Raw genomic sequence first — 17,238 nt, 5'->3', positions numbered from 1 at the left:
GCTCCATCAGCAGGTCTGTGACTGCAGGGTTATGAATCCCTTTGTATCTTCACCACTCAATTTTCTCTCCTTCCCTTAGAGTAGATTTGTTCACTTCCTGGTGAGCCCCAGGGTTCCCTGCACTGCTCCAGCCCAGATCTGCCCAAGGGGCTTCCAGGAGGATGAAGAAATTTGGATTTGGAACTGGGGTTATCTCGAGTTCAGCCCTCAGCCTGCAAACCTCTTGGCTTTGCTGCAAGCTGAGGTCAAGCCCCACGTACTCTGCTCTTGTTTGCATTTCCAGTGGAGTGTCAGGGTGCCATGGGGTGCAGGAAGCACCAAGCAGGACCAGAAGCTGGGCAAAACACCACAAGTACTGCAAAGATGATGAGAACCCAGGGCCACCTTCTGCCTGGCACCTGAGCTTCAGATATATCTGATGATCCTCAAGATGTGTGAGGTCCACACTTTCTCTTGGCAGCCTGACATCTCCTCTCCGACAGCCCTGCTAAGCCTTGTGAATGCAGAGAGGGCTCTTTTTTTGCAAGCTCTCCATCATTTCTACAGCTCCTTAAAGCCTGAGGTCACAGAGCCAGCCAGCTGCTCCAGCTCTGCCTCTGTCATCCTCTCAGGCTGGGCAGTGTGCCCCACACTGGGGGTCCCATTCTTCCCCATAACCAGGAGGACATCAGGACTCCTCATGCCACCCTATTTCCAGAAGTGGCTGCACTGCTGCACCAGGCTTCTCATTGCTTTCTCCCAAACCCAGGGTTTAAGCCGCCACGTATGTAAAGAAATCCCTGATCCCTGTTATAATTATCTTCCTGGCACTGCCATTTGTCTGAGCTATTAGAAGAGGGCTTAGCTTTGGGCTGCACTAAAGCGCACTGAGCAATTGCCACGTTGTCAGTTACAAAAACGTGGTTTCTTTTCTCTTGCTTTTTTTTTTTTCCCCTCCCTAAAATTCTTTCCAGATGTCTCTTTTTTTTTTTTTCCTTCCTCCACAGAACTACCAACAGCTGTATGACTTCAATGCGAGCCGTGACTAATCCAGCACAGAGAGCATTCAACTCCTCGGCCGTGGATCAGCCAAATGAAACTTGGATCCTGGGGATATGTGACATCTGGAGCCATAGAACCCATGAGTGACACTGAGCTGAGGAGCAAAAGGTGCTCCGGGTGTGCTTGTTCCTATTAGAAGGACCCACGTGGCATCAGACACTGTCACCAAGTGACCTCCATGGGCACTTTCCCTTTTGGGATGTCCATGAGGGCAGCAGCAGCATCCACACAGCATCCAGGAAAGGCTTTTAAGCAGCATGCAGCACCCACAGACAGGGATCTTCCCTCTCACCTTCCCAGGATCCCGACTGCAGATGTTCCTCACCTCAATGGGAAGTGGAAGTGGTGACACAACCCCCACCACAATCTCTTTTTTCCCTTGCCTTTTCCTTTTTGTTCTGTTTATCTTTTGCTTCCCTTTGGCTGTATGGATGTTTGTGCTGATATCTGCTCCTTTCACATGCAGCAGAAGTGCTGTGAGGGCTGTGCTGACAATATAAATCACAGAGTATCAGGCACTCAGTAGAGCCAGGAGCCAGCACCGGGAGCAGAGACACTCTTCAGGGACACCCAAACTCCAGCAACCAACAGCCTCCCTTCTTAGCTGCTGCTTTTGCTTTGCAGTACAGCACCATGGCCATGCTGTCTGCTGTGGTGAAATGCAAGGAGAGGGGTGCTGGGGACTTCATCCTAAGCAGGAAGAAGTGCAAAACAGCCCTGAAAGGTTTGGCTGTTTGGCTGCCTCTGGCTGGGCAGCTGCTCAGTCTGAGTAATGGGCTGCAAGGTCAGAATACCGAGTGATATCAGACGGAACTGGCCTGCAAATTTCCAGGATGGGGGTTTTGCTTTTTCTCCCAGCTGAGCACTTCTGTGCCCCCTGGGAGCATGTCTCAGACACACCATAACACTCTGCACTCTTGAAAAAGGGGATCATGTCTTCCTCCTCCTTCCCACAAGGCTTTTCCTTATGGCAGCAGAGAACGGAGGAGCAAAGCCCCTTCTCCTTTCTTCTGCACCCTCCTGAGAACAGAACGCACCAGTTCAGAGACCAAACTATTGCAAAACAACAGCATTTCATGCTTTAATGCAAGCCACGGTTCTAGAAGCTGCACAGACCGAGCAGGGACACGGTTTTCCTCCCAGAGAACTGATACATTCATCTCAGCAATGTGCGTAGGGGGTTCAGGGTCCCCTTCAGCCCCTCCATCCGTTTGACTTCTCTGGATTGCCCTGCGCTCCGGGCCGCGCCTCTGCCCGCACTTGGAGCTGGGACAGCCCACCGCGGGGAGAGGGAGAGGAAGGGACCGATTTGGAAAGATAGCGAGGAGGAGGAGGAGGAGGAGAGGAAACCCAGCCCACACTTTGCCTTCCTGCTGCCTCCTTCTAAAACCTGCAGACTCCTCCAGTCCTTCCCAGCTCCTGGAGTTCCCCCAGCCCTGCTCAGGACTACGAGGTACGGCCAGAGCCCCGCTCCTTCCCCCCCCTCCCCGTGACACTCAGCCCCGACCACCGCCGTGCGATGCCTTTGGGGACCCCTCCTGCCTCTTTTCTCGCTTCTCTTTGCAGCATCTCAGCTCTTAAACTGTCGCTCAGTTTCACCGCCAGACCCCCGGCTTTGGTGTCACCTGGCCACCCCTAATTACCCGACCTTTCTCCCCTCTGGGCTGTGGGTTATTTCCCTACCGAGGTCAGGACACACAGAATATCCCGAGTTGGAAGGGGCCCATAAGAATAACCGACCTGCACCAAATCGGCCCCAGCGTGCGCAGTCCGGGCTGAGGCAGCGATGTTACTCACCAGGATATCTGGGGGGACGAACAAAAGAGCTCTCGGCTTTATCTCAGTGCGGCCGCTCTCGTTTTCTCCTGCGAAAACAACAAAACGAGACACTCAGCTTTGTGTTCCGAGCAGATTTCGAAACCTTTCCAGGTCCTGCTGGCTGCTTAGCTCCAGCTGCTCAACTGTCGGAGGGAGAGGCGGGGGAGGAAGGACAAAGCTCTTTTCTTTTTTGGCTTAGCTTTGATGGCTTGGAATCAGTCAGCCTCAACCCCCGTCCAGGCAGAAAAGCCCAGGGCTCTCTTCCTTTAAAGGCAGCAGCCGACCTCTGGGTGCGGTGACGTTCAGCCTTAAACTCGGTTCTTTGTGCCCCCGACGGAGCGCACCGAGCGGGACGGGAGCTCAGCTCCCAGCACAGAGAAACGCAGCGCTTTCGAGCTGCGGTGAAATCGGGGGCACCGGTGAGGTGAGCGAAGCACCGGGCGCTCGGAACAGCCCGAAACGCTCCGCCATCCCCTCCAAGGACAACAATAAACCGCGGCAGCCCGACAGGGTGGGCCGGATGGCTTTTACGTGGAAATTAAAAGCTGTCGCGTAGTGCGCAGCTGCTGCAGCCCGGCTATTGTCTGCCACATCGGCAGGAGCCGGGATGCGGGCGGTGATGGGAGGGGGAAGAGCAGAAATAAACTTTTCAAGCTTTCTGCAAGCCCCTCCTTCCTCAGCCCTCTGCTCTTCCATGACTCAGCCCCGGAGGAATGTCGGCTCCCATGGAAACTCCTCCTGGGTCCGCTGCTCGGATGGATGTCGGGGCTGTTATCGCCGCAGCGGCTGTGGCAGGGCGAGCCCGGGGAATGCTTTGAAGATGGTTCGCATTTTTGCAGCGTATTTAGCGGGGTGTTGGGGGGGGGGGGGGGGGGTTTCTTTGCTTTCTGCTTTTTGGAGCTGCGCATCAGTGAGAGATCAGCTTTCCGTGCTCCCCGGGAGCCGGAGGGACCCGCTTGCACCTGGCGTGGCACTCCAGCAAAAGGAGAAGCTCAGGCAGGACAGCCAAAAGCTGCATTGCTTCCTCTTCCCAAGTGCAGCCTGCAAGGGGCTCATCTGTGCTCTTCTCTTGGTGCTGCTTTAACTGGATGCAATTTGCAACAAGGCAAGCAGTGACAGCTTCAGGCCAGCACACAGCTGCGCTGGCACGAGGGCTCTCACCCTGATAGAAGTGAGCTCTGTAAAGATCTGCTGCGTTTATAAATGCAGTCGCAGCACCTCAATAACTGTTTGCAAGGTTTATGGGCTAATAGTGCAGCAGTGGGTGGCTGTGCCTTCAGTGACTGCATGGGGAGATGTGGTGGGGAGGATGTTTGTAAGCATGTGCATGGGCTGGAGGGAATTTCTCTCGGCCCTGCGAGCCCACAGTGTGCGAGGGGACCCTCTGCAGTGGGCCTGGGGTCCTTGCCTGTCCTGTGCCTCAGGGAGGAGCTGTCAAAGTGGCCAGGAGGAGGCTCCTCCCCACGCTAACGTGGCATCCCGTGGGGCTTATGCAACCCTGGCCATGGTCAGTGCCACATGGACCAGGTTCCTCCATCCCCTGTCCTCCTCCACCCACACCCACGCACTCTGGTGGGATGGGAGGAGACATCTAGGACTGAGCAGACCCATCAAGAGGCATTTATGGGAGCCACAAGAACGTGTTTACACAGCAGCTGGGAGATGAAGGCCTCACTTAGGATGCAAGTAGGGTCGAGTGTTGTCTGGGCCATGGGGACAATGCACTATGACCTCCCCCTTGCTCCTCACATAAAACCCAGTCAGAGCAGAGGGAATATTGCTCCACAGCCGCTGCATGCAGCTCTGAGCTCATCACGGTTCCAGCTACCAGGGAGCAGCCTTGCTGCTGTGCCAATGCCACACCTGCGCCAGCCCTCAAGTGCCATCATTGGCACAGAACACTTTCTGCCTGGCATATTCCCTATGCCCAGGAGGTTCTGGCTTCTTAGAAAGCACTGCCTCCCGTTGGTACCTGTTGGCTGGTAGCATCCTCTTGGATAGCAGAACCATGGCAGGCCCACAGGGAGGGACGCATTGACTCGCACAGTGAGCCGTGATCTTCTGCCAGAGCAACGTCAAAGGCTCCTGTGCTGTTATTTCAGGAGTTCTGGCCATCAGATATTCAGGAAAGGCTGCGCCCTTGCAAAACAGTCAGGGTCTCACAAATACTGCAACGTCCTCTGTGTGCAGCCTCTGACTCCAGGAAGATGTTGTTTTTCAAATAAACTTGTTTTCCTATCTCTGGCATGGGACGGCTCGGCAAGTTGTTTGCTCAGACTCCTTCATGCTCCTTCTTCCTCCAAACACAACACCGGCAGCTCCAGCTGTCTGCTGGCTCCTAGCAAGCATGTAATTCTGACCCCGGTTCACTGCGTGCCCAGACTTTGAAACTCAGTGCTTTAGGAGCTTGGGGAAATGATCTGAGAGGGCCTTGGTCTGGGTTGGGTTCTTCTTCCACGTGCACATGCCATGGCCTCTCCTCCAGGCTGGGCTCTGCCCACAGAGCATCACTGAACCTCAGAGCACCTTCCAAGGCAAACAAGCCCCTTGGGAGAAGCCCAGAAGCAGCCCTTACAAGCCAGGGGACGGCAGCAGGGGAGGAAATGGCCACATTCAGTACTTTTCCACCTCCTCTCCCAAAAACCACCTCACCAGGAGGGCAGAGCCAGCCATTTCAGACAGGTCCAGGCAGGGCCCTCAACAGCCTATTAAGCAAATAAAGACAGAGGGCTGCCCCCAGCCACGTCCACACAGGGGGAGTAAAGGGAGCCACAGCAGGAGAACTGACTTCAGTGGTGGTGGAAGCATCACCTCAGCGGGCAGAAGGAGCAGGTACCCCACCGGGGAGCATGGGATGCTGCTGACATATCCAGCACCCAGCTGAGGGGCTCCATCCTGCCGAACAGGAAGCAGGGAGCACACAGGGTGAGCTCACAGCTGCAGCTCTCCTCCCAGATCACATCGTAGCCCTCCAAGCCAGTTTGGGACCTTCAGGTCTGAGCAGGAAAGAGAGAAAGCATAGCAGAAACTCCAGCATTTGGGGTGCTAGAGATGGATGCCTGATCCCTGCCACCCCTACAGAGTCCAAGCAGGAAGCACTTTTCTAAGAGATTTAATCTTCAAGCAGCCTACCCCTCTGTTCCCTCTTGCCTTCCTCCACTTTCTTTGAATGACAAACAAAATCATGGAGACTTTCACTGCCTGTTCTTGGGGCTCTCAGCAGGGGCTTTTAGCTTTTTTTTTTTGGTCTGAAATAATTCCTGTGAGGGAAAGGTGAACAGCTATCTTCGTGCAATTCTTCTAATGCATCCTGGAGAGTGATGAAAGTCTAAACCCTCACCTTCTCACTTTGCAAAATAAAAAGAATTTGTCTTGGAAACAGTATTTGGCCTGAGGTTTCAGCCAGAAAAGCCAGCATGTGGAGCTGCAGGATTAACCAGACAAGGCAGGAAATAGAGCAAGCACCCTTCTCTGCGTGTCTTACTGCCAGCCGTGAGCTCAGCATGGAGCTGAGAGGCACAGGGAGCTCCAGTGCCCTCATTGCTCATCCCTCCTCTTCCTCTCCTTTATTCAGGGTTTGCTGAAAGATGAGAGCCTGGATTTTCTTCCTCCTCTGCCTGGCAGGCAAAGCCCTGGCAGCTCCGGTGAGTAATGGAGCCTCCCTCCCTGCTGCACCCAACAGGGATGTATGCGACTCCCGATGCATCCAACAGGGATTCTCTTTTACAATGAATAAAACTGGGACCCTGCTCCCACCACGGGAAGGACAGAGCAGCTTCACGCTCTCCTATAGTCCCCAAAGGATGGGGGAGGTAGAAATCCAAAGGTGACCTTGCCACCTGCCCCAGGGTGTGACCACCTTGGGATCATTGTCCCCAAAAACCCCCAGCTCATGGTCCTTTTTCCCTGCAGCAAGAGGCTCTGCCTGATGAGACGGAGGTGATTGAAGACCTCACCACAGAGGTAGGTGACCGCGCTACCCCCCATCACCCATCCCTCATGGCACACAGTGCCCTGGGAAGAGCAAAAGGCTTGGAAAGCTTTCCTTGGGGTTCTCTCCCTTGTGCTGTGGAAATTCCCCATAGTGGAAATGAACGATGTTTCTCAGGTTTCTTCCTCCAGGTATCAATGTTTGCCTGGAAGAAGTTCTTGCATCAGCTCTTCCAAAGCATCTCTAAAGCACAGGGCAGTGGGGGCTGTGCACACCCCATGGACACAATGCCCTCTTTTGCAGGAGCCTGTAGGGGCCAACCCTGTCCAGGTGGAGGTGGGAGAGTTTGAGGAGCCTACAGAAGATGTAGAGGAGATCGTCGCAGAGAGTGAGTCACTCTTCCCATGCCCCACAGCTTTTGCCCTCTAGCAAGTGGAGATGCCATCCCTTCCTGGGATAGGAGACACACAGTCACTCCAAAGAAGCCCAGGAAAAGCCCAAAGGATAGGATCTGTTTCCTAAGGGAGAGCACAGGCCAGGTTCTGACATCACTCCTGGTTTGTCCCAGATCCCTGCCAGAACCATCACTGCAAGCACGGCAAGGTGTGCGAGGTGGACGACAACAACTCACCCATGTGTGTGTGCCAGGACCCCTCCAGCTGCCCAGCCACCTCCGGCGTCTTTGAGAAGGTGAGGGCAAGAAGTTGGGTGATGGGTGGGAGCAGGGAGGGACACCCCAAGGGGCACAGCTGGCTCCAGAGGTGGCAGGTCCCCTTGTCCACCCCAAGGAAGAAGTCGTGTCTCTTCTGGAGGCTCTCACACAGCATCTCCCCATCCTGTGCAGGTCTGCGGCACCGACAACAAGACCTATGACTCCTCCTGCCACTTCTTTGCCACCAAGTGCACCTTGGAGGGAACCAAGAAGGGACACAAGCTGCACCTGGACTACATTGGGCCCTGCAAATGTAAGTGGGATCCTTGCCTTAGTCAAAAGGACGGCTAACCTGAGCACAGCCCCTTAGGCCAGGGTTTAAGCAGAAATCTACGTGGGTTCAGGGAGAGGGAGGGAGGATGCTGACCGCTGTGTGTGGCTTCCAGTCATCCCTGCCTGCCTGGACACTGAGCTGACAGAGTTCCCCCTGCGCATGCGGGACTGGCTGAAGAATGTGCTGATCACCCTGTATGAGCGTGATGAGGACAACAACCTGCTGACTGAGAAGCAGAAGCTCAAGGTGAGGGCTTGGGGAGGGAACCCAGGAGCTCACCCTACCAACAGAGCCCGGGGGGGCAACCCCACACACACCTGTGCACCAAAACCACTGCATCGTTCCCAAACACCGAACTAAACCCTGCAACTTTCTCCATGCACCCAGAGAGCTCTCCCTCAAAATGCTGGCACCCCACGTGCAGCCCCACTGACAAATGCCCCCCATCTCCCCTACAACAGGTGAAGAAGATCCACGAGAATGAGAAGCGCCTGGAGGCCGGTGACCACAGCGTGGAGCTGCTGGCCCGCGACTTTGAGAAGAACTACAACATGTACATCTTCCCCGTGCACTGGCAGTTTGGGCAGCTGGACCAGCACCCCATCGATGGGTGAGCATTGGCAGAGTAGGATGGGCACTTGGCACCTCTCCCTGCCCAAGGTGGTTTGGTGGCAGCAGGAGTTAGAGCAAGCTGGAGGCGTGATAAGAGTATGATGGAGAACAAGAGCTGAGCACATCTGGCAAGGGCTGGGGTGAAGCTGGGGAAGAGGCAGCCTCACCTTCTGCCAACAGCTCTGCTGCAGAAAGAGGGTCCTGCTGCTCCCACCTCTCTTGGGTGGAGTTTCAGCATTCTCAGATTTACTGCTGGGTGACAGTCCCTTAAAACACTTCCACCCAAAGACCACAGGGATAACTTCAACAGCTGAAAGAGCGGCTGCTGGCTTAGCTGTGAGCTGGACATGTGTCTGGGAGCAATTGCACACACAGCCTCATGGAGGGAGCAGCCAGTGAGCACCTCCATCACGGGCTCTTTAATGACTAGCACAGCTGGCTGCATAACCAGACACACATCCAAGACAGTGCTCAGTAGTGGATGCTGGGAGGGCACTGGCAGAATCACAGAATGACCACGGTTGGACGGGACCTCAACGAATCACCAATCCCCCTGCCACGTACAGGGGCACCAACCTCCCCATTTAATACTAGACCAGGCTGCCCAGAGCCCCGTCCAACCTGGCCTAGAACACCTCTAGGAGGTCAAAACAAAGTGAGGGCTGGGGTCCCGCTCTGGCTCCCGCAGCCAGCAGCAAGATGCTGACAGTATGGGACCTTGGCAGGTACCTGTCCCACACTGAGCTGGCCCCGCTCCGTGCCCCGCTCATCCCCATGGAGCACTGCACCACCCGCTTCTTTGAGGCCTGCGACTTGGACAACGACAAGTACATCGCCCTGGAGGAATGGGCCAGCTGCTTTGGCATTAAGGAGCGTAAGTACCTGCCTGCAGACCCCTTCTAAAAGCCCCCATTGGGATGAAGCAACGGTTCCTGGGAGTGGAACGCAGGGGAGAAGTGGGGGTGCAGGAGTGACCCCTGCAGGGCAGCACTGTCCTCTAACTTCAATTCTCTCTTTTCCTTCCACAGAGGACATAGACAAGGATCTGGTGATCTAAAGCCCCAGCTTCCTCCTCTCTACTGCCAACTTTGTCTTGTTTTAACCTTCCCACTTCCTTCGGTTTTTGAATCGCTTTTTTGTTTTGTTTTCCCTGGGAACAAGGTGCTAATATAGGTCTAAACGTATGTAGTATGGGTGCTAAGAGAAATAACAGTCCTTCATAGCTAACCTGTTACCACTAGATTACCCACCAGCTACTTCCACCTGCTCTCACTCTCCTCTCTCTCTCTCTCTCCAATGTGTCTTCACAATTGACCAACCCTGTTCCTGTCCTAAATATCTGCTCCATCTCTGTATCCGCTTTCAGACCAACTCCTGTTAACTCCTGACTAACAGCACAGACTGCCCGCAGGGAAGGCAGAGTCAGAAGATGTGGGAAATGGGGCTTTCTGAGCAGAGCTGCAGGTGACATTGTGGCCACCCAGCTCGTGTTATGGGGAGGAAGGCACAGAAAGGCAGGATGTCATTTTGCTTTTTGGTCCCCTTTCCCCCCCCATAAGTTTCATTCCCAGGGCTTGAATTTAACAATCACTAGGCACCAAAACAAAGGGCTAATCCAAGAAACAAGTGGGGAAGCACACAAAAAAATAATGAAAAAACAAACAAACAAACAAATGAAACGAATACATCCCATCCTGTAAAACCCCCTTGAAAAATAAAGGTTTGAAAGTGCTTCATGCTTTACCGTTACTCACCAGTTGTACTGCAGTTGTGTTCTGTAAGGTGCGATGCGGTGCAGACATGGGTGCTGGTGGCTGGCCTGGCTCTTGTGGTTCTGCTGCAGTTGAGATAAGGCACTCAGCTGTCCCACATCACGGTGTCCTCAGGCACATCCCACCTCTGCTTTGGTCATCCTTAAATCTCAGCCTTGTTCTTCCAGGGGAGCTGCGTGTGCCACACACACACACACACACTGTGCACCGTTTGCTCTTGATGAGGATTTGTGTGTTGAGGGATGGGTGGGAAGGGAGAAAGTATTTGGATTTTGCTTTATGGAAAGAGTTCTGGTGGGGGTGAAGGGGTGGTTAAGTGTCACAGGCTGAGAACTCTTTCTGACCTCTGAATGTTCCCTGTGCCTTATATTATTACATTTCTGCCACAGTGTGAGCAACCCAATGAGTCTCTGTAATAAAAAAATACTGATTTGAAACACTGACGCAGAATGAGCTTGCAGTGTTCCTCTGTTTCTTCCCACCCCAAATTGGGAGGAGGGCAGCACATGGATCCCACAGAAACAACACTTCCACACATCTCAGGTTTGACCTCCAGGACTCCAAAGATGCTGAATATTCAGGGTCTTCATCAAGATAGCAATAGGACAAAAGGGAATGGCCTTAAGCTGTGCTAGGAGAGATTCAGGTTGGATATTAGGGGAAATGTCTTCCCAGAAAGAGGGGTGATGCAGTGGCACAGCTGCCCGGGAGATGTTTGAGAACTGTGGAGATGTGGCACTGAGGGATGCCATCGGTGGGCATGGTGGGATGGACTGAGGATCTTAGGAGTCTTTTCCATCCTGTGAAATCAATCCATTCTGTGATTTGGAGCACCTATGAAGAATGGCCGGTTCCCTCAACCATCTCCAAGAAGGCATCAATGTGAAAATTACGTTCTGGGGAGGAAGATGGGCTCAGTGCCACGCTTTATGCCAAGGCTGAGAAGAACTGCACGGACTGCGGCACACGGGAGGGAGCTTTGCAGAGTGCAACGTTAACAGAGGACTTTGGGAGGCGCTAAGTAATTGCCGAATAGTTGTGCCTGGGATAAGCGACACTCCTGCTGGGAAAAGTGAAGTGTAACGATGGGAAACCTAAACAGATTCTCCTACAAACTGATGTGCCAGCTGCCGGGAAAAGTGAAAAGGCACAACAGTAGAAAAAAAACATTGGCAATTGCACAGGCTAAAAATATTCACATGGCAAAGAGTTAGGCCATGACATCCCTGTGCATCTCATCCCTTAGCACAACGCACTCAGACAGGTGCTGTAGGATCAGCATGCAGGTGGGGATGGCTGCCTGCTCAGCCAGGAGCTCCTCCTGCTCCACCAAGATGCAGCTGCACTCCTTCCAGCCACAGCTCTCATGCAACAGAAGGCATCCCAGCCAGTTGGGTAAGTCAGCAGCTCCATCAGCAAAACCAGTTATCACAGCTCAAGGAGAAGAAAGGATCCGTCTCCAGGGCTGTGTCCCATCTCAGGGGATGATGCTCATGTTCCAGCAGTTTAGCAGAGTCCAAAGGATCCAACTCAGCACAGCTGTCCTGGCTGCAAGGCAGCATCAAAGCCACCACAGAAGGTTGCAGCAGGGCAGCTCTTAACCCTTAGAAGCTCACAGCCTGAAGTATCAGGTTGCTGGAATTTCACTGCCTTGGGGCAAACGCCATACCCGGGGTTAAATCAGGACTTGAGGAATAAACTGGCCTTTTTAAACTTGCAGACCCAGACGGTGGATGAGAACAGCCATCTCCCTGTTACAGCTGAAATTGAGCCTTTGAGAGCCTGCTCAGCAGTAAAGGAACACGGCTGTACTTTCCACGTGGAAATTCTCCCTGTGGTTAGTGCTGACTGAGGACATGGTTTGCAAACACAGGAAAAAAAGAGAACAGAAAAATAACGTCAAGCTCTGGATCCGAAGGCAGCATGACACAAGCACCATCTGGCTCAAGGAGCACTCACAGGCAGAGCTCATTCACTTCATGGGTTGGTTGCAGTCCTCAGGGCAGTGCCACAGAGCAGTGCACTGAGCATCCTCCTGCCTGCATTCATCAGAGAGGATGGGAGGGGAGTAACAGCTGTGCTTCCAGCAGAAAGAATGCATGAGGAAAGCTTCTCAGACCTGGAGGGGGAGCGCCTGACTCTCTCCCTCAAATTTCTGGATCTACTGGTTAGTTATTGCTTGATTCAATGGGGCATTGAAGCTCAAAGATGTTTTGTTCCTCCAAGCTCAGAGCAGACAGAGGCAGGACACAAGTGTGGACAGGAGCTGGGTTAATGCTGCCTCCCAGCTGCTCAGGTGCAAAGCAGTGGCACAGCAGGTAATTATTTGTGTAGGGGATTACAGTGTCTGCACTGACCACACAGAATCATAGAATCATTAAGGCTGGAAAGATCATAAGTCCAACAATCCACCTGCCACCAGCTCTGCCCACTGAGCACATCCCTCAGTGCCACATCTCCACATTCCTCAAACACCTCCAGGCACGGTGATCCATCACCTCTCTGGGCAGCTGTGCCACTGCCCAACCACTCACTCAGAGAAGTTACACACTGTTTTATTTCATGGCCTCCCACATATCTCATGGCCACTTCTCAATTAAACCCACTTTCCTTCAGCTTTAGTGTTGCACATCCAACAATCACAGAAACTCTGATTCAGTGTTTCTGCAGAAATGACTTGCCCCAGGCCACATCTTTATGTGCATTCCCTACATTTTTTTTTAATTTCGTATTCCTTTTGATCACTGCTTCAATTGGACCAGAGCGACTATGCAGATCTCGTTATTTCTTGCCTGAACATCTCACTGATCACCTTTGCTGCCCAGGTTCAGGAGCTTTGTTGCTATTGGGTTTGGGGCCAAAATTCCCCACATGCTATGCCAAGCCTTCCTCAGTGCTCGTGTCCCCACATGAGTAACACTGGCCTGCAAGCACCTGAACTGGACACTGATGGAGGCTGTGGTAACCTCTTTACTTTTGCCACAACCTCTCTCCCTGAAGCATCTGCTGCTGGGTGCAGAGATGGGTCAAGGCAGGCTTTGGTCCTGCCATCATCCTAGATGAATTACACCACAATCATGGACTGGCTGCCTGGGCTTGAGCAGAGTATCCTGTGGGATTCCTCATTTCCTCTTGGTCACGGTGCTCCAATGAAATCCTCACTGTATCACATCAGGTGGTCTTTCACTACCTGGGATCTGGCTGCAGGATGAAGCCCCAGTGCAGATTTTCATGCCCTTCAAACAGCTGTTCCCTATCCTGAGCACTACCCACACGCAGGTGAGCCTCTACCCTGTTCCACAGGAACGCTTCCTCTTCCTGTACAGCTATTCAGAGCACACACTGGATGCTGGAGCATGTTACTTGCATGCCTTGTTTGCATCCCGCTCCTCAAGCCAGCAGCTGGCATTTGATGAGCTACCTGTGGCAGGAAGAAACATGCTGCAATAATCAGAGGGCAAATCTGGAGGACTACAGTTCACCCCTCAGAGGCAGATGCCCACATCCCTCACACATTAACCATAACACAGGGCCCGTGCATTCAAATGCTCTCAAACCAGTGCTGGCAAACTTCTTCCCTGGCTGTGGAAGCTCATTTTCCTGGAGATCCTGGCACACTGCTGGCAAGCTGGAAGGAGCATCAGGATAATATCCCCCCCTCAGTAGTGCAAAGAATGAATGAGATTTGGAGGAGAAGCCCAAGCCCCTCTCCTCAGCTGCCTCTCTGCCTAAAAACTGGCAGGGTGAAAGTGCCCTGCACATGTTTCACACCTGAAAACCTGGTTACTGAGCAGCTCTGCTGCCCCAGTGTCACTATGCTCAGCCCACAGCACAGCACCTAGCCCTTCTCCTTCTCCCTTCACTCCAGACCTCATCACCGTCAGCCCAAGCAGCTGCAGTGCCACAGCAGGAAGTCCCTGGCTGATGGAATCAGCATCTTTGGGATGGGTCATCCACCCAAGAATGATGAGTCCTGGTTTAACAAGCCAGATGTTGGATGGGAAGGAACTCTTCTGGGGTTCCCATTGCTGGGATAGCCAGGTTGCCTTCCTCACCATCGCGGTGTGCAAGCACTCAGCTCCAGGCTCTGCTAATGGCTCCCTTTTTCCTCTGCACTGGAGCCTTCCTTTCTTTTTGCCTCCAGCCGTACCTTTAACATGTGTGGGCAAACCCAGGCTCCTGAACGCAATTCAGTTCATGGCAAAGGTTTCAGGGCATGTTCTGCTCTGAGAGGAGGAATGGTTGAATTGCTGGGGAATGGCCAGCCTTGAGCTGCCAGGGCTGAGAAGCCTGGCTTCCTAGTTGATCCATCTTGGGAGCTCCTAAGCTAACCCAAGGAGGAATGGGTTGGCAGATGGATGGGGGCAAGACCCCCTTTGCAAAGGGCTCCTTTCACAAGGGTGCCAAAGGATCTGAGGGAAGAAAAAAAATGAATGAATTTCCCCTGCTTTGGCTTCCCTTCTGCCAGTGCTTTTCAAAGTCTTCTTTCCTTCTAGGAGGAAGATCAAAAAAATCTTACCCTTTTGTGCAGACACCAGAAACCACATGGCAGAACCATACTTAGCACACTTGTGCACACACACACACGTGGGTTCCTGGTTTACCTGCCAAGTTTCCTCTCCTCCTAAGTTGTTCCACACCCTCCATGGGCTCAGCCCATCCTTGCACAGCCCCCTTTGGTCCCAGTCACTGTTACACCATACTAAAGCTGGGTTCAGACAGCTGTGAATCCTCCCACCACTCTGATGGAGGGCAGCAGTCAGAGTCCTCAACCCAAGCCACAAGCCTGCAGGTTGGCCCTCCTGCCAGCCACAGCTGGTGCCTAGCTCTGTGCATCCTTGCTTTGCCTCTGCTCCCCTCCAGCCTGATATAAGCTGATTGCCCAGGGCCAGGGAGGGCAGCTGGCCCTGGACCACATAGGGCTGCAGCTTCAAGCTCTTCAGAGTTGGACACCCAACTCCCATACCCATTTCTCTGCATATCTACTCTGAGCCCACACACCTTCCCAGGAAGTGCTGCAGGGCATTTTTCTGCTTCTTTCTGCTGGAGCTTCCAGCCTCCCCCATATCTCCAGATCTGAATCACCAGGGACGGGCCATGGCCAGCAGCCATCCAACACAGCTACCTCAATCTTGGGAGTGACACTAGTGCTAAACCAGAGCCTCCACTTCCCACCTCTTTGGCACCTTTAGGCCATCTCTTCTCACTGACTTCTGCACTCTTCCAGTTTTGAAGGTTTCCAGCGCTCCTGACCCTGGTGAAGAGCCCTTCCAGCACAGACAGGTGATCACTGACCAAGATCTACATTCTTCCATTTATTTACTTTCCTATCCACCTACAAGTAGCCAGACTTCAGCACTCTGAACAATCAGCCCCTTGGCATTCCTGGAGACTCATCTACAGTGATAATCAGCACAGATGCCCTCAGCAGGTTTGAACTGTATGTGGAAGTGAGTGCTGATTTCTTGGTGGGAATCCAGTGAATGATCTCATCCTAGAAAAGAAGCTAGAAGTCACCCTCTCCATTGGCAAAGCACGATGTTCACTGCTGATGGCAAAGAAAAGCCTGTACTCTCTGCAGATGGTCTGTGGTCTCTTTCCACCTCTCGCGCATGTTCAGCCTCCCAGAGAGATGTATTCCTCATTCTCCTGCATGAATATGACCTTCTCTTTCCCCTCTCACCTCTCTGTGTCCATCCAGTCCTTCAGATTTGCAGCCCTTCCTTTCAGACTGTGTCTCATATTGTTATTTTTCTCCATTCACCACCTCTTGCCACAGCCACTCATTGCACACACCTCACCTAGTTCCTTTTGCTCCACTTCTCCATTGCTCAGTCACATCCCTCATCAGGATCCACTTCCCCTTCCAGTTCCACCTCCAACACCCTTCTGTCTGCTCCCAGACACAACCCTGCCCACCTCCACCCCAGCTTCTAACAACACTGCCTGCCTCACAGGTGGCTTTTGAGGCTTTCTTCCATTCTTCTTATACCCAAGCAGCACAGAGCCATCAAAAAAAAAATAATAATAATAAAGTTTCCTCTTTTGAAAAAGATCTGCCTACCCAAGGTCCCCTTCCCATGGCTGCAAAAGGGGTGAGGTACTGGAGATGGGTGCCTCTCTTGGGTGGAAGGTATTGAGGCCCCTGACAATGACGATGGAGAGCCCTGGGCACATCTCACTCTGGAGACTCCAATGCATCCTCTGACTGCAGTGCAGCACCTATTTTGTTTCTCTTCCAATCCTTCACAACACCTTTGTTCACTGCAGATTTCAAATTGCAGAAGGACTTATAAAGCCACAGCAAGTCATGAGACCTAACACCTAAACAGGGCATTAATTATCACTGCAAAAGCATTAAACAGCCATCCAAAAAAGAAGGGGGTCTGCTGGACTCTCTGTGGGTATAACTCCCCATTGATGTGTTTGGGTACATCCCTTTCCCCCTGTGTATTTGTATGCCAGTGCACGAATTCATCTTTGAAGGCTTTACAGGAATGTGTAATCTCCCTCTTTTATGTGTTTCCATATCTTTTCTCATCTTGATTAGCAGGAATATTCACCCTTAGCCATATTGATACGATGCCATGAAAAGCATTTGTGTGCATCCATGGAAGAGAGAACAAACTGGTGTTTACTAGCACAAGATATTCTTCCACACAGATACACTCTGCATAAACTTCTGCTTTAGCACCTTGCACAGACACTCTGATGCAGGTGTGTGCTCACACATAAGCACGAGCAAGCTGTGTCTGTGCTGTTACTGTTTCCATGCTCCCTACAGCCACTCTGCCTGCTGGTAAATTCGGACAGAAAGACTTGTGAAATTATAAACTACGAGGTAATATAGAGGGCCCTTTCAGTGCTGCTGGCAGTCAGACAAGAGGCTTTCTTTCCCCAGTCCTTAACAATTTCAAGCATTTAGAGGACACAGATAAGTCAGAGGTAGCAGTGCTCATCAGGATCCATTTCCCATTCTTGCAGCATACAAAGAGCAGAAGAATTGCAGACCCCGCAGCTGAGAAGCAAACCTCCCTGCTCTGATGGATGTCTTCCTTCTCAGGACAACAGGACCCAG

The 17,238-nt window shown here is 52.6% G+C and overlaps 1 protein-coding gene across 1 annotated transcript; it reads left to right on the top strand.

Annotated features, from left to right (window-relative positions):
• The first annotated feature begins 2,377 nt into the window (after positions 1–2,377).
• Positions 2,378–10,137, top strand: SPARC (secreted protein acidic and cysteine rich). Its single transcript, XM_042881642.1, has 10 exons — positions 2,378–2,494; positions 6,434–6,503; positions 6,772–6,822; positions 7,094–7,178; positions 7,359–7,480; positions 7,635–7,755; positions 7,889–8,022; positions 8,238–8,386; positions 9,114–9,262; positions 9,417–10,137. Exons 2-10 carry the CDS (start codon positions 6,447–6,449, stop codon positions 9,443–9,445), a joined length of 897 nt encoding a protein of 298 aa, XP_042737576.1. The 5' UTR covers positions 2,378–2,494; positions 6,434–6,446; the 3' UTR covers positions 9,446–10,137.
• Positions 10,138–17,238: the final 7,101 nt, after the last annotated feature.

This window comes from Lagopus leucura, unplaced genomic scaffold (genome assembly GCF_019238085.1).
Source record: "Lagopus leucura isolate 7727_CA_CO unplaced genomic scaffold, USGS_WTPT01 Super-Scaffold_100030, whole genome shotgun sequence".
NCBI classification, from domain to species: domain Eukaryota; kingdom Metazoa; phylum Chordata; class Aves; order Galliformes; family Phasianidae; genus Lagopus; species Lagopus leucura.
This window is presented reverse-complemented; position numbering and strand designations above follow the sequence as displayed.

Coding starts and splice junctions, on each gene's coding strand:
- SPARC (XM_042881642.1), top strand. CDS start 6,447: ATGAGAGCCTGGATTTTCTTCCTCCTCTGCCTGGCAGGCAAAGCCCTG. Junction 6,823..7,093: donor TTGAAGACCTCACCACAGAG/GTAGGTGACCGC, acceptor CCTCTTTTGCAG/GAGCCTGTAGGGGCCAACCC. Junction 7,179..7,358: donor AGAGGAGATCGTCGCAGAGA/GTGAGTCACTCT, acceptor GGTTTGTCCCAG/ATCCCTGCCAGAACCATCAC.